We start from the raw sequence: 16,764 nt of genomic DNA, 5'->3' as shown, positions 1-16,764 counted from the left end.
TCCACAGAGAGAAACAGCAAGGTTTCCCTCCGCAATGACTGGCTTTGGCTTCACTCACTCATCTTACCCTCAACTACAGACTCAACCCACGTCCATCTCTGCTGCTTGGAGTCCATGTTGGCGAGCTCCCACATCCCCACCTCAGCCAGCTGCTCGCTAAAGCAACTATAAGTATCCAGAGAGCAGAGAAAGTAGAAGGCTGAAACTTTAAAAAAAAATTCAGAGAACATATTCTTCCTGAAAAATAAAGATAAATAATTAAATAAACCTGCACCTTTATTATTTTTTAAATGTCACTGTATTTTTCCAATCTCCCTATGAGAAAAACAAACTAAAGAAGATGTGAGCTGGATTCCTTTTTACATTTGTGAATTTCTCAGAGATAGCATACATTACCCTCAGAGCACTTCTTTACTACCAACTTCATGGCTTGTTATCCATAGGATTGAGCCTTAGTTTACTCATCTGTAAAGTGGAGCAATAGGCCCACCTTACATGCTTTACAGAATTGGTAGAGGAATCAATCGAGATTATGTTTATGAAAGCACCTTGAAAACTCAGATGAGCTCTACAAATACGAGGTGTTCTGTTATTCTGACTCATTTTAGTGCTTTTCAAAAGGGGAATGGTAGGAAGATCAATGTGGAAAAAAATGTTGCAACCTTTTACAGGCGATAAATCTTCTTCTCTGCTACAGCATGAAGCCACACTGAACCATGTCCACTGTTAGGTTAGTTGAAGGCTGTTGTTAAAATGAAAATGTCACTGTTATTTATGGTATAAGGCTTACCTGTTTCCAAAAAGGTTTTCAGAAGGCATTAATTTATTGCCAGTGCTGTATCTCCTATCACTTTGGCATTTGACTACGGAGGGAATGAGTCACAGAGGAAGGTAAATTCCAAACAGACTTGGGGACAGGAAGAAACATCTGGATTAAACAGCCCCTCCAGGAAGTCCGGTTCCTGTTAGTACCTGCAGTGACAGGCACTGGACAGCCACAAGTTGGTCAGTGAGGGAACTGTGTCCAGGTGGTCAGGTCTTTTTGAACGTGACCTGCTACCATCCTTCAGCCCCCAAAGAGGTGAGAGGTGTGGGTGAGAGGCTACCAAAACCTGCAAATAGAGCCTGCTCAGTGGTGTAGAGAAGGTCACCTTGAGAAAAGCAGTGCCCTTCAGCCGAGGGGCACAGCCAGCCCCAGGCAGCCTCCCAGGGAGGCAGCAAGGGCCTGACTCTCCTCTGCGCCTCAGCTCTCTGGGTGGAGGTCCCCTTCGGCAGAACGGGAAGCTCCAGGACAAGGTAACCTCCTGGGAAAGAAAGAAGCTCTGGAGGAGCAAATGAAGAGTTCCAAGAAGTGTGTGTGCCAAGAGAATGAGTCTTGCACAGCAGTGCACCACAAAGGCTGGGGGAGAAAGGAAAGTTGTGCTGAAGGAATAAGAACTCCAGTAAAAAGGAATTGGGGTCAGGTGAGGTGGCTCACACCTGTAATTCCAGCACTTTGGGAGGATGAGGCAGGTGGATCACCTGAGGTTAGGAGTTTGGGACCAGCCTGGCCAATATGGTGAAACCCCTTCTCTACTAAAAATATATAAATTAGCTGGGCATGGTGGCACACGCCTGTAGTCCCAGCTACTCGGAAGGCTGAGGCAGGAGAGAATCGCTTGAACCTGGGAGGCAGAGGTTGCAGTGAGCCGAGATCGTGCCACAGAGGAATTGGACACCATGCCCAAGTTATTTCAGATATAAACCCCAACTCCCCCTGAAATGTTCTGCATCCCCTTAGTGGGCTTTTTTATAACCTATGTGGATCCCACATGAACTTTGGGAACCCTCAAAACGTGCTGCTTATCAACATCCCTCGGAGCCCACTCAGTGCCATCTGTATTCTTACGTTGTCAGAAAGGCAGCTGCATGTAGCTAAATGGTCAATTCTTGTCTTTATTCAGATCGAACACATTTAAAAGTCCAATATTTTACAATACATATCCTAAATTTAGCAGTTAATAAAAGAACATTTGAATTCCATTGGCACCCCTTTTAACAATAATGAACAAAGATGATGCAGTATAACTTAATGGAGAGCAAAATGCATTTTGTCAAGAAAGTCGGAGAAAGGGAATTTAAGAAATTATGTATCCTGAAGAACCATTCTCTAAAGTAATGAGGAAGGCTAATCTGAGCCTTACTGACTAAATAACTGCAAAATAAGATAAGCGATAAGAGAAAATCTTTTATGTTTTTGAGGTTGATATTCATCTTTGGGGCCAATTGCAACTGCAGATGTCAAAGGGCCTCTTAATCATATCATGCCCTTCTCTGAAAACATTGCTGGCTTGGCTCAACAAGCATACAGATACAAAGCAAATTTCTAAAAATGCCAATCAAGGCTCTCTGACATCTTAGTACACTTCATCCCTGAACACAATCACCCCTACATTGTACTATCCTAGGAACCAAGCCCTTCTACAAACATGTCTCTACTCCACTTCAACTGCCTTTTTTTTTTTTTTTTTTTTTTTTTCTTTGAGGCGGAGTCTCGCTCTGTCACCAGGCTGGAGTGCAGTGGCGCAATCTCGGCTCACTGCAACCTCTGCCTCCCGGGTTCAAGCGATTCTCTCCTGCCTCAGCCTTCCAAGTAGCTGGGACTACAGGCGTGCGCCACCACGCCCAACTAATTTTTGTATTTTTAGTAGAGACGGGGTTTCACCATGTTGGCCAGGATGGTGTCAATCTCCTGACCTCATGATCCACCTGCCTTAGCCTCCCAGAATGTTGGGATTATAGGTGTGAGCTACCCCGCCTGGCCTCAACTGCGTTTTCCATTGCCTCCTCCTTTCAAAATCTTTCTCATTCTTCAAGACCCAGCTCAAAAGTCACCTTTTCCATTAGTCTTTCTCTAGAGAAATCTTGCATCTGAAATGCCACCTTCTGCTGGACTCCCAGAAGAAGTTCCCATACCTCTGATATGGTACTCCTCATGGCCTGCTATTTATTCTTGTTATATGAATATCTTTCTCCTAGTCACACAGGGAGTCACCTGAGACTTCTCTATCCTGACCTCGTCATCTGGAATGGAACCTAGTCCCGTTCCTGGCATGCAATCAGTGTGTAACTTAATTTAATTAAGCAGGTTTTGCTCCGTATACCAGTACTCTCAGAGCTTCTTCAAACTTCAGGTAGAAAATAATTATGTTATTTCATGCACTAGAAGGTATAATTCACCTGCTTGTAGTCTTTGGGTCAGGGTGGTGCTATTTAATGCTCTAAAAGACATAATGTACACGATGAAGTAAATAACTCCTTTAGACCACTAGAGCTGAACTTTAATACGTTGCCCTTTCTAGCACACAAGTAATCTGAAGAAATGAATGGCTATCCAATATACGAAAGCAATTATTTGCTTACTGCTGGAAGGATCAACTCCAATATAGTTATGCTATATAATTGGAAGCAGCATGAATTTGATATTTGAATCTGTCATTTGATATTTTTAGGGCAGATAAATTTATCTTGTATTCTGGATGTGGATGAGTATAATTTTCAAAGGTGACTATTCCTAAGATTTGTTTGTTTCTAAAGGGTTTCAATGTTCTAAGAAAAAAAAAAGCAAGCAATCAGTTCCTATATTTACAGTTATAATTACTTAGAAGTTCTGAGCCCATGTTTAGCACATATTAGTAGTGTTTCCAGAGCTTGATATCCAGTGGTCCATCTGCTAATATGTTAATATGTGACCAGTCCCTTATCTAACAGGCACACACGAAGTATGTATGTATTATTTTCAGTGTTGATCGACTTTAAGCCTTCATGAAGACTGAAGATGGTCCCTTCAGCAGCCATTCTTCCTTTCACTTGGCCTTGGGGCTCCAGTTAATTCTGCTGATTTTATAACCTTTGCCACCCCCTCTCCCCACCCACAACTCCTCTCTACCCTCCACCATCCCCCTCCATCTGGACTTTGATACTGTCTCTTCACGAAGCCTTCTCCAGTCACGTCTCCCACACTCATGTCTGCTTACCTTTAAAACACTAATTTTAAATGAGTAATATTAATTCAGTACATAAAAATGGACTGGCTTGCCTTGTTCTTCAGTTTCATGTATATCAGCCTAGTCTTCTCAACTAGATCATAAGCTCCATGAGGGAAAAGGCCACTTCTTATATTTCAAACCAGTTTCTCAATCTGTTCTAAGGGATGTGGGCAGGAAACAGAAACCATCAACTTGGGCTACAGTCTGGCTGGCAATCTTTCTTGCAAAGACACTTTCTTTGCAGTTGTATTAAATGTGGAAAAGAAAAAGATGAAAGGTAATATGACTCTTCAAGAAGAATAATTGAACAGCGAACGGTGACACGCTGTTCTCCAAGCTCAAGAAACACAGATGAAAAATAGACATTAATGATAGCAAAAGGTCAGGTGCTTAGAAGAATTTCTGACCAAAATGGTGTAGATTAATTGGGAATTCATTATTTATATCCTACCTACTTCCCAAGGATAGAGGCAGCTGCTGAAGGGAGGCTATGGTGTCTACTACTGAACTGAGAGCCTGGAAATATGATTCAGGACTTAGTTTGGCTCTAACTTACTGTGCATCTTGGGCAAATCATTCCCATACCCTCATCTATAAAATGGAAATAATCTCATCAATTCTTGTGAGGATTAAATGGGATCATATATAATATGTTTATGTATGTATGTCTGTGTATTTGTATCTGTTATATATATGTGTGTGTATATATATGCAATTATATATAATTATAACATATTGTATACAATATATATGTGTGTATATACACATATATGTGTATATATATTGTGTGTATATATATACAATATATATGTGTGTATATATATAATTATATACATATAATTGTCAGATGCTTTACAGATGTTAAGAATTCTCTGTAGCCTATAAAAATCAAATAAATTCTCACTTAAATTAGGCTTCTATTTATCATAGGGAAATCTAGTTCATGCATCATAAAATTTTAGATCTAAAGTTACAAGACAGACTTTCTATCAGCATCTGCCTAAAAAAAATAGACGCCCCCACCCCAGCAGTAGATTTGCCCAGCCTTGCCAGTTGTATTGTAAAGTGGGAATTCCAACCTAGCTGACCTCACCTTCACTTCCAATCTTCACTTCCAGTCATGATATTCTCATTACTCCCTTGGTATAATGATATACTCATTACTCCCTTGGTATAATGATATGAGTATAATGATATACTCATTACTCTCATTATTCCCTTGATTGATACTCAAGATCCCATTTTCCAGATGAAGAAGGAGTCTCTGCGAAAGGTAATGCCAATTAGAGTTCTCCCAGATAGTACGAGGCAGAACCGGAGGACAAGACCAGAAGCTGGGTCCCATATGCCAGCCACTGAGGTTTCTCCTAATCCACACTGACACGAAGCCATGAACAAACTGGGCTGACCGCATGTGCTAAAAAATGAGTGTGGATCCATTAGGTTCCGAACCAAAGACCCTTCCTGCAGATTCCCACATGGGGATACATCAAAGAGCACATGGTCAGGGGCATTGGGCAGCTGCACCTGGTGGGAGGCGGCACCCAGGCTGGCCCAGCACATCCTCCCACACCATTCCATGTCCTTGTTGACAGCTCTGGGCCAGCCATGGAGTCCTGTCTGCTGGGAGTTTTCTGCCCTCGGGTTCTTTTCAGAAATCTGACAGGCCCAATAAAGGCCCAGCGCTGATGGAGAGGAGCTGGCTCGGAGTTCTCCCAGCAACCCCGTGCTGCCTCCACTGACACAATGGGGCCGGCTGTAATCACATTACACCCTCATCTTTCATAATTACCCTCTTTCTCCAAGTGACAGAGCATCCCAACGGCAGGGAGGAAACTATTTTTAAATGAATTCTAACAAAAAAAAAAAAAAGAGTGTCATTTTCCACAGACATAATTCTGGTTTATAAATCACCCCTAAGAACAGAGTGGGGACCACGAATGGCAGAAGCTGGAAAATCCAAATCAAGCACCCACCACCCAATCCCAGGAGGTCACTTCTCCTTCCCTGCCCAACAACCTTCACACTCATTTCATTCTCCCTCCTGCACCTTTTATTTTTTCTTTTCTTGAGGCCCCTCTGGCCCATGCTGGTCTTTTCCACCCTGTTTTGACTCTGAAAAAAAAGAAAAAGAAAAGAAAAAAGCTCAAAGGCATGTGGGTACCTTCTGGCTACTTCTTTTCCTCCTCACCTTCCCAGTCCTTCCTCCCAGTCTCTCAAAGGTCAGACGAGGTCATGTGGAGGAGGAAGAGGAAAAGAAAAACAACTTTAGGTGGGACACAAGCTTCAGCCAACCTGGGTGACCCAAGTCTCTCCCCACAGGTCTCCCTAGAGGGGAGTGAGCACCTCATTAACTAGGCGCTAAATCAGCCTTGAGGATGATCCTGTTATCCACCTCTTACAAATTACCCGGAGAAACCTCTGGTGCTGGCCGTGATAATTGTATTGATAAGGAAGCTGGAGTGGAGGAAATGAATCAATGGAAATGCACGGATCTCTTGAGTATCAATCTATCGAATTACTGCAACTCTCTTGCACTCCCATTTGTAGTGTCATTAACCATCTGTCTTGCTCACAACTATTAGTGTATCGTTGAGCCCTGGGTGTATTATCTATCCCTCAGGTTTATATTTTCTCACTCTACCTGTGAAACTCTTATGTTTCTCCACCAGCCTAGCACTCTTCCATTTTTTTTCTCCTCCACCTTCTCTTTTTTTCCTTCCTTCTCTGTTTTTCCCTATTTTCCCCATCTTAGTCCACTTGGGCTGCTAAAAGAAAATACCGTAGACTGGGTGGTTTAAGAACAAAAGAAATTTATTTCTCACCATTCCAGAAGCTGGGAAGTCCCAGGTCAAGGTGCTGGCAAATTCAGAGTCCAGGAAGGGCTCACTCTTTGGTTCTTAGGTGGCACCTTCTAGCTGTGTCCTCACATGTAGAAAAGGCAAGGAGTATCCTTATCTCTTTTTTATTTTGAGACAGGATCTTACTCTGTCACCCAGGCTGGAGTGCAGTGGCACAATCTCAGCTTACTGCAGCCTCAAGCAACCCTCCTACCTCAGCCTCCCGAGTAGCTGGGGCTACAGACACACACCACCACGCATAGCTCATTTTTGTAATTTTTGTAGAGACATGGTTTTGCCATGTTGCCCAGGCTGGTCTCAAACTCCTGGGCTCGAGAAATACACCTGCCTTGGCCTCCCAAAGTGCTGAGATGACAGGCATGAGCCACTGTGCCCAACTCTCTCTACGTCTTTTATAAGGGCACTAATCCCATTCATGGGAGTTTTGCCACTGTGACTTAATCACCTTCCAAAGTCCCTACCTCTTAATGCCATCCTCTTGGGAATTTCAGCATATGAATTTTGGGGGGACACAAACATTCAGACCATGGCATCCTGCTTCTCCTACCACCAGTTTATTTCTTTAACTGGCCTATTTTGGTTCTAGTCCTCGACTCTTACTCATTCTAGTCTCTTTGACTCATCTGAGATACAGGAAGAGAGTGAAGGGCAGAGGAGGCTCTGCTAGTCCCCTCGAGCCTTCTAAGTTGTTGCCTTTGGAGACAGGTTTTGCATCTCATTTAAACATTACCCACTGTCTCATACCAAAGACACAGAATGGGTCCCAGAACAAGTGGGACCTCTTTAAAGGAGATGAACATATCCAATGCAGCACTTCCAGACATGCCACAGCATTAGGCCAGGCCTTTCTCATGGCAAGCTGCAAATTCTGTCCAACAGCATCACTAAAAAGTGCTAAAGAGGCCGAGCGCAGTGGCTCATGCCTGTAATCCCAACACTATGGGAGGCCAAGGCAGGTGGATTACCTGAGGTCCAGAGTTCGAGACCAGGCTGGCCAACATGGTGAAACCCCGTCTCTTCTACAAATACAAAAATTAGCTGGGCGTGGTGGCACACACCTGTAATCCCAGCTCCTTGGGAGGCTGAGGCAGGAGAATTGCTTGAACCTGGGAGATGGGTGTTGCAGTGAGCAGAGATCATGCCACTGTACTCCAGCCTAGCCAACAGAGCGAGACTCTCTCAAAAAACAAAAGAGTGCCAAAGAAAGAGGCCACCTGCAGAACAGTCAGCATTCTTGGCAGTACAGAAGAATAAAAGGTAGCCACAGAGAATGAAGGCAGAAATGAAGTTTTCAGGGACACAAGACAGAAAGCCACTTTGAAATAATTAGTGACATGAGCTTAGCAACACTACGGGCACATTGATTAAGTAGGCATTTAATAAACATTAGTTTCACTTTCCCCTTCAGCAGGCCTCAGAGAAAGTGAGAAAAAATGGAGCACCTCACACCATTCATTCTATCTTCTTTCTCTGCCTTCCCCTAGAAAAGCAGCACAGGAGAGAAGCAGAGAGGTTGACGGTGGTGTGACAAGGGATGGATTGTCATCCATCCCTTGGGTAGAACTGGAGCGCAGAACATATTGGGGGATCTCAGAGAAGTGAATGAAGCCAGAGGGAGCCCATGAAAGGCCATGGGTTTCTATAACTGCTGGCTCGGTGGAGAATTGTTCTGGAAAATGACAAGTTTAGAAAATGTCCCCCGGCTCCTCTAGGATCAAAGTTTGCTGGGTTACAATTGCTCCTGATTTCAGGGACACTATAGAGGCTGGAGACTTTTAAATAAAGAGCCATCAAACAAGCCTCCTCTCGAGGAGAGACTGAAGCAATTTCTGAGGAGATAGCTTGGATTGGTGGAGAAAACATTAATCTCAAAGTCATCCCTGTCAGAAAGGCCTAAATCTGAACCCAGGGGGAGAAGAGTGTTGACTTGTAAGAGCTCTAAGTCTTTTCATGAGAATGGTATGTAGACCCTAATTAAAGCTGGCTGGAAAACAGCCGCTGAGAGCACAGACCATGGTCTGCAAAATCTGGGTTCAGTCTTGGCTCCTCTGCACAATAACTGTGCAATCTTGGTCAAATCCTTTGACCTTTCCTGAGATTGATTTTCTTCATCTTAAATAATGGAGACAGAAAGAGGACCTATCATCACAGGAAAATCACCACAGGGCCCTGCTGGTTGTCTGCAGCAAGTCTGATTGACTGATGCCCCATTCTGATTGGTTGCAGCCCAAACCACACCAGTCGCTAAATATCTTGACTCTTAAATATCACTGTTCCCTAGCTTATAGGTTGCTGTGAGAAATAAATAAAATAATACAAGGAAAATGCTTAACTTGGCCCAGTTATTACTAGTATTTGTTATGGGCTGAATTGTGTCCCTGCTTTCCTAAGAAGACGTGTTGAAATCCTAACCCCCAGAACCTCAGAATGTAAACTTATTTGGAAATAGGATCATTGCAGATAAAAGTAGCTAAATTAAGATGAGATCACACTGGAGTGGAGTGGTTCCTCTAATCCAGTGTGACTGCTATACTTTTAAGAAGACAACCATATGAAGAATCAAGGAGAACACAGGGCACGACAGAGGCACAGACTGGAGTGATGCATCTACAAGCAGAGGAATGGTGAGGGATGCTAGCAGTCACCAGCAGCTGGGAGAGCAGCATGGGGCAGATTCCCTCTCAGAGACCTAGGGAAGAATCAACCCTGCTGATGCCTGACTTGGACTTCTGCCACCAGAACTATGAGAGAATAAAGTTCTGTTGTTTTAAGACACTCAGTTTGTGATTATTTGTTATGGCAGCCCTAGGGAACTAATGCCATATTATAGTGGGTTGGCTCCTCAAAGCCCGCTAAGACAAAGAATTTATAAAGCATCAGGAAAGAGAAGATCTCAATGTTCATTCTAGCCCAATCGCTCATCTGATGCTTAACATCCCCTCTTCGGCACTCTCATTAAATAGTGTTTCCACTTGTACCTGAACACTTCCAGTGACCAGGAAGTCACTACTTACCATGACACCCAGGTAACTTTCATTATTAGCAATGCTAGTCTGTATATTGACCTAAAATCTGTTTCCTTGTACATTCTCCCATTTGGTGGAAACCACTTCCCTAGGACCTTTTGCCATATACTTAGCATTTTACAACCCTTCAAATACTTGCATTCATTGAACAAGCCATGCTCTTGTACATATCATAGTTTTAGCAAATGTAAGTTCTTCTGTGTGAAATGAACTTTGGCCTTCTCCACCTAAAGAATAATCCATTAAAGTCAAGTTTGGTACTATCCCCTGATAGAGTAGGTTACATGATGAGAAAAAGCAATCCCCAAATCTGGGCTTCAAACACCAAAAGATTATTTCTCACATGACATGTTCTCACATGACATGTCCACTGTGAGTCAGCAGGAAACTCTGTAGTCACCCGGGGACCCAGGCTGGCAGAGCAGAGCAGCCACCATGCTGAACTCTGCCAGTCACCTCCGGAGAGAGAAAGCTCTAGGGTGTCTCCTATCAGCAATGTTAATGTACCAGCCCAGAAAAGACACCCACCACTTCCTCTCACAATTCATCGGCCAGAACTAGCACCATGGCCTCACCTAACCAAGACAGGGCTGGAAGATGCAGTCCTCCTGGAAAGCCAGGCCAGAAATATTTGGCAAACGGCACTGACGGCCACCCCACCCACTCTGTGTGCCCCTCCCTGCCGCCCCCGGCAGAGTTGTTAGCATCTCCTCCAGCCTTCTCAGAGCAAGTGATGTATTTGTTAGCCATGGTAATTATCACATTGCATTGTCGTTACATTTACTTATGTTTTCATCTCCTCCATGAAAATGAGAGTTTCTCAAGGACAGGTTAGGGCATAATAAGTGTTTGATATGTGGATGCATTTGAGAACAGTGACCATCTATCCAGTGTAAAAGCCAAATGACTTACAGGGGTTTACAAGACTGGGCATGACCTGGTCCCCGCTACTTCTCTGACCTTATCTCCCCATAGGGCTCCCTTGTTCATTTGGCCCCAGCCACACTATGCCTCAAACTCACCAGACCGACCCCTGCCTCGGAGACTCGAACTATTCCCTCACTATCTATTCAGCTCACCACCCCACTTCTGTTGGGTGTCCTCTCAGCTGTCATCTTCTCAGAGAAGCCCGTCCTGATCATGCCCCACACAATGTCGACCTGCCCTGTTAACACCCCAGCTCCCTCCATAGCAGTTACCACTTCTTGACACAAGCACAAACTCATATGTCTTGCATTATCACATGCTAAATATCACATAATTTGTATTATATAATACATTATATATGACATATATAATTGTTTGTGGTATTTATTTATATGCCCCAACCCCCGACCCACATATACTTGAATGCAACTTCTAAAAGAAAAAGACCAGCATATAGTAGGTACTCAATAAATATCTTTCAAATGAGTGAATGATAAATGAATAAATGTACCCCCTAAGTCTTCACATCTTTGGGCCAAAATGCTAAACTTATCCCTCTCATATTATAGGATTTTGAGTCCCTTCAACAACCCAGGCACCTAGAAGTGGCCAATGATCAGTGCAGTAAAGAGTAGAACAACATAGCCCCTTGTCTATCTTTTGTCTTATATTTTAATTAATAAAGCCTATGTTTGAGTAAGAGTTCAGGGGTTACAAAAATCACAGTGTTGACTGACTCATAGCAAGTTTAGTTATTGACTAAGATATTTAGTGTTTTTTACACATAAAACTGTACCTTTCCCCCTCCATGTAATTTTGTAGCTGTCACTTTGGACCTAAAAGTGTAGGACCTAACATCTTTCTCTCTTAATTTTCCTGTCACTTGTCTTCCTTTTCATTGATAATGTTATTTATTCATTCACTTATTTTGAGTATCAACTATGTGCAAAAAAGCTGTTAAGTGCTATGGGGTGCTATGTGATCATTTTCCAATTCCCAGAAGAAAAAATTATTCAGCAATATCCACATGCATCAGATAAACAAACTTTGCTTCAATTAGAAAGATAGCTAAGACCCCGTCTTTGTGTAAATGACTGATAGCAGAGCCGTTTCTGGGAGACTTTCAATGATAGGAGGGCTCAAGAAAGTGATGCTCAAGAAAGTCATGCCTAGAGAACCTAAAAGTGAGGAGGCAGGTAGAGACTTGGATGAGAGGGGGCTTTAGGAACTTGCAGGTAGGAGGGCAATTTGTTCCCAACATGTCACTCTACCTATCCCCAAGGTTTATTTACCTTGTCTGGAAGTGACCAACAGAGCATCATCTCCCACATTGCTCCAAGGATCTCACCCACCTTTGGACAAGGCTATGTTAAGGATTGGGCTTTTCTGCTGTCCACTAATGGATAAGACATTTCATAAGTTCCAGTGATTTCAGGGAAGGTCTTGACTAGGGGAAGAATCGGAACAATTATTCCACTTGTCTGCAAACAATATTTATTTATGTCAGTTAATGCTGGGTACTGGGTAAATATTATACAGATAATAATTCCATTAACCCTCCAACCTTGTAAGATAAGTACCATTATTATCTCCACTTTATATATAGGGAAACTGAAGCACAGAGCAGGTAAGAGAAACTGAGGCACAAAGAGCTTAAGTGATCTTCCCACAGCTAGAAAATGAAAGAGCTGAGGCTTGAACCTAAACAGAGACTCCATAGGCTCCAGAGTCTACAGTCTCAACAGCTCTGCTCTGGTCTGCTCCTGTCCATATTGTAAGCAGGGACAGATAATAGTCAGTATATAGTAAGGGCTGAATAATAAGGCATGATTTTATACTAGGTACTAATACAGGTTATTCCTAATAAAATCAACCCTTAGGCATTGTTCAGAACTGAAATTGAACAGACCAGTACCTAACTTGAGGATAATGGAGAGGGATTAAATTAGTTGGAGAATGATTTAACCTTTTGCTCACTGAGCATTTTCTCATGAATTCATCTATCCATCCTTCCAGGGATCCACTTATTCAACAACTATGCACTGAGCACTCTCACCGTCCTGGAGCGACGGTCACACACTGCAGATAAGACACGGTCTGACCAACAAGGACTTAGCAGTCCAGGTGGGGAGAAGCAGGCAAAGGAAACCCATGGTCTAGCATGGCAAGTGATGTCAGAAGTGGGGCCTGGAAGAGAGGGACATGAATTCACCTGCATTTGGGAGAATAGCTGAGGAGGCAGGAGGGAAAAGATGAGAGACAAATGCTCATGGAGGAAAGAACATTGAATCTGACCCTAGCAAAATTTTCTAATCGCAATATTCCTGGGAAGATGTTAGAAATTACACAATTTCCATCAAAAGCAAGAGAAAATGGAATATTCTTTTCAAGAAAGGCCCTGGGACATAGTAATTAATAATACATGTTTTGAAGTGAGACCTGCATTCAAATCTTAACCTCTCTTGGAAGAACTTCCACCATTAGAAAATGGAGCTAATCATAGTGTCCCATCACAAGGTTGTCCTGAGGGTCATGTAAGCTCACGTGTGAGCGGCTCAGCACAGTCTGTACTGAGTACAAATGCAGTAAATCCTAGCTGTGACCTTCTTCTCAGACGCATAGTCACACTCACTTGGTCCCTTAGTCCTTAATCTTCTTAGTAACTCTTAGAACCAAGGTTTGTAAATCTCTTTTCTGTTTTGCATAGAGAATACAAAAGGAATAAAATTTCTGTAAACCTGATTTGCATCTCAGTGAGTTTATTGTACTCTATGGTTCTTGGTGACTAGGTAACCAGCAGAGGAGCTAATTCATTATTTTACCAATTTAAACAGGAACTTGGAAGAAAAGCATCTGGAGGTCACAGAGCACAAGGACTATACTAACATGAAGATTTAAAGAAAGTTCAGCTCACACAGCCATAGATAATCACAAATGTATCCAAGGATTATTAACAATCACAATTACCTGGAGCTGTATTATTTACCTGGCTGGTTATTCTGAAGACAACTTGTATGAATAGATGAGCTGAGAGGAGCTCATGAAGTTGTTTTGAAGTGGCTGGCAGAGTCCTTTTGCAATAAATATCTGGGGAAATAGGAGAGGACACCCAAGGCTCCCTGGTCCAATTTCTCACCTGGAAGTGAAAAGAAACTCTGAGTACTCCCCAGAGGAACAGCCCATCCACAGGGCCCCAGCCCCCAGTCCTCATGTTTCCTCCAAGAACCACTTGCCCACCATGGGACCAGACCCGTGTGTTCCAGATAAGCCTTTTGAGAAAACAAAATAGTATGCAGAAGCAGTGTCCATTTTCGGGGGTCCAGTCCTCTAGGGAACAAAGTCCTGGGCCTTTATGACATTGGGCAGCCACGGTCCCTTCCTGATGTCCCCCTTGAAAATCTCTGGCTGCCTATTCCCGAGCTTTGTAGGCTTGTGCAGAGCCATGGTGCTAAGGCATAGGTCTCAGAGGCTGTCTCTTTCCTTGGTTTCCCTTGCAGATTCCCACAACTCCATGCTGTGTGCTGCAGGCTGGTCCTGAACCCAGATCTCTGGCTGAGAGGATGGGGGCAGATGGGGAAACAGTGGTTCTGAAGAACATGCTCATTGGCGTCAACCTGATCCTTCTGGGCTCCATGCTCAAGCCTTCGGAGTGTCAACTGGAGGTCACCACAGAAAGGGTCCAGAGACAGTCAGTGGAGGAGGAAGGAGGCATTGCCAACTACAACACATCTAGCAAAGAACAGCCTGTGGTCTTCAACCACGTGTACAACATTAACGTGCCCCTGGACAGCCTCTGCTCCTCGGGGCTAGAGGCCTCTGCTGAGCAGGACGTGAGCGCAGAAGACGAGACTGTGGCAGAGTACACGGGCCAGACCTCAGACCACGAGAGCCAGGTCACCTTTACACACAGGATCAACCTCCCCAAAAAGGCCTGCCCATGTGCCAGTTCGGCCCAGATGCTGCAGGAGCTGCTGAGCCGGATCGAGATGCTGGAGAGAGAGGTGTCAGTGCTGCGAGACCAGTGCAACGCCAACTGCTGCCAAGAAAGTGCTGCCACAGGTAGAGTCCGGGAGCTTGCAGCATGGTCTCAGTAGGGGAAGGAGAGGGCTGAGCAGAGAGGGAGAGTGAACAAGAAGGACCAATGCACTTCCAGCAGAAACACACTCCCATCAAAACCCCGGCCTCTCTTCACACGGTCAAAGGAGAAAAGTGCCTTAGTCTGTAGCTGCTGGTTAATATGTCTCTAAGATCTAAATGCAGTTCTTCCCCGAGGGATTCAGTCCAGGGATTCTCTACACTGCATAGCCAGTTTGAAATACATTAACCTGATTTTGGGTGGATGAGTCAGGTAATGGTTCATCGGTTCAGCACAGCAACTTCGATGGTGAGCAGGGAATTTGATGTCTGTCTTCATTCATCTTTGGTTTTCACAAGCTGTTGAATTGATATCTATCCATGTTAACCTGAGGGACTAGAGAATGCAGACGCTCTGTTCACTCAATCACAGCCTTTCTCCCATCTGAGTAGATGATAGTCATTAAAGTCTCGGAGGACCTATCCCCATCTTCTCCAGTGAGATGGAAGTTTTAGTCCCTGCCCCCTCAACAAGCACTCAGAAGCGTATGCACACACACACACACACTCTCTCTCACACACACACACGCATGCACATACGCATGCTCTCACACACAACACACTCACACAGCTTAGTGCACCCTCCAAGAGGCTGAAATCTCAGGGGATTTACTTCTAACATTGCCCACCCCTAATTAGTAACCCTTATGAGTTATTATCTTTACCTCTCTGCAAGACATAATTAAGTCTTCAGAGACAGAATTCCCAAGTTCAGATCCTGACTCTACTGCTTCCTAGCTGATGATCTAAGCAGTTACTTACCTGTGCCTTCCTTTCCTCATCTACAAATGGTGCTAGACTAGAGCAACAAGAAGTTATTAACAATGAAAGCACCTATTCAGATGTCAGCCTGGCTTCTATAAGTACTGTATAAGCAACAGCTGTTATCAGCTGATGCCAGTGAGTGGGAATTGCATGTGTACCCCTTTGGGCACAGCTTTTCTCTCCCAAAAGGTACCTTAGACCCCATGCAATTCAGTTCTTTGATGACAAGAGACATTTGTCTTGAGTTCAAGCACTCACCTCTATAGGGTCCATGATCTCAAGGCTTTCAAGAGATGAAAGCTGGAGGTGGCAGAGTGAAATTTTAAGAGCCTGGATGGCCCGCAGCTGCAGAGGGGTATCAGACACATTCACCCTGAGACACAGCAAGTCTAGAGGCAGTCACTGAGGACTAAAATATTTCATGGGCTCCTCTCACATCTTTCTCCTCCCCATAACCAACACTGTAGATTAAACAATCTGAAGAACAGAAGAGCAAGTCCAGTTCTACTGTGCTTCAATGACAATGGTCAGGTCAGCTCATCTTTTCAACAGAGCTGAATAGGGGAAAGTCCTAGGTTTCCATGAGCGTGGACTCTGCAGCTCAGGAAGCTGGGACTTCTGTAAGTGAACTTTTTGCCAGCCTTCCACCAGGATCCCTGGCAAATGTGGGAAACATCTGCAAGGAAGAGCTAAGTTAAATAATGTCAGTAAATGCCATGGGAGTGGCATGAAGTGGCAGAATTAAATAAGGATGTAACTTACTAGACTTCATATCCTCAGGGCCAAGTGCAAAGAAGGATGCCAGCAGGTACTCCATTTGTATTTCTTTAATATGTTTACTTGAATCATGCTAGGCAGATAAATTAGCCACTGTCGTTATCCCACAGTAAGGGCTAGGACAGAGACATACATAGAATCCCAAAGGGGTCACAGCAAACAGTAACTAAATGAGATCGAGGTCCTGGGGAGTCTTTGAAGTAACCCTGGTGCTGCGTTTTGATGAATGAGCAGAGTGAGTCAGAT

General features: G+C 43.9%; 2 protein-coding genes across 3 annotated transcripts in view; one reads left to right on the top strand and one right to left on the bottom strand.

Annotated features, from left to right (window-relative positions):
- The window catches only part of LOC114679329 (uncharacterized), a 168,490-nt gene that overhangs the window by 30,928 nt on the left and 120,798 nt on the right, over positions 1-16,764 (bottom strand). For both annotated transcript variants that reach the window (XM_078000413.1, XM_078000417.1), the window contains exon 5: positions 13,829-13,978. In XM_078000413.1, the coding sequence (XP_077856539.1) occupies positions 13,829-13,978 (150 nt within the window). The remainder of the gene's footprint in view (positions 1-13,828; positions 13,979-16,764) is intronic.
- Positions 1-16,764, top strand: part of TNR (tenascin R) — a 425,227-nt gene that overhangs the window by 326,831 nt on the left and 81,632 nt on the right. Inside the window, 1 exon segment of the mRNA NM_001261001.1 lies at positions 14,340-14,901. Coding sequence (NP_001247930.1) covers positions 14,403-14,901 — 499 coding nt within the window. The 5' untranslated portion in view covers positions 14,340-14,402.

Source organism: Macaca mulatta, chromosome 1 (genome assembly GCF_049350105.2).
Source record: "Macaca mulatta isolate MMU2019108-1 chromosome 1, T2T-MMU8v2.0, whole genome shotgun sequence".
NCBI classification, from domain to species: Eukaryota; Metazoa; Chordata; class Mammalia; order Primates; family Cercopithecidae; genus Macaca; species Macaca mulatta.
Note: the sequence above shows the minus strand (reverse complement) of the source record. Positions and strands in the feature narration are given on the sequence as shown.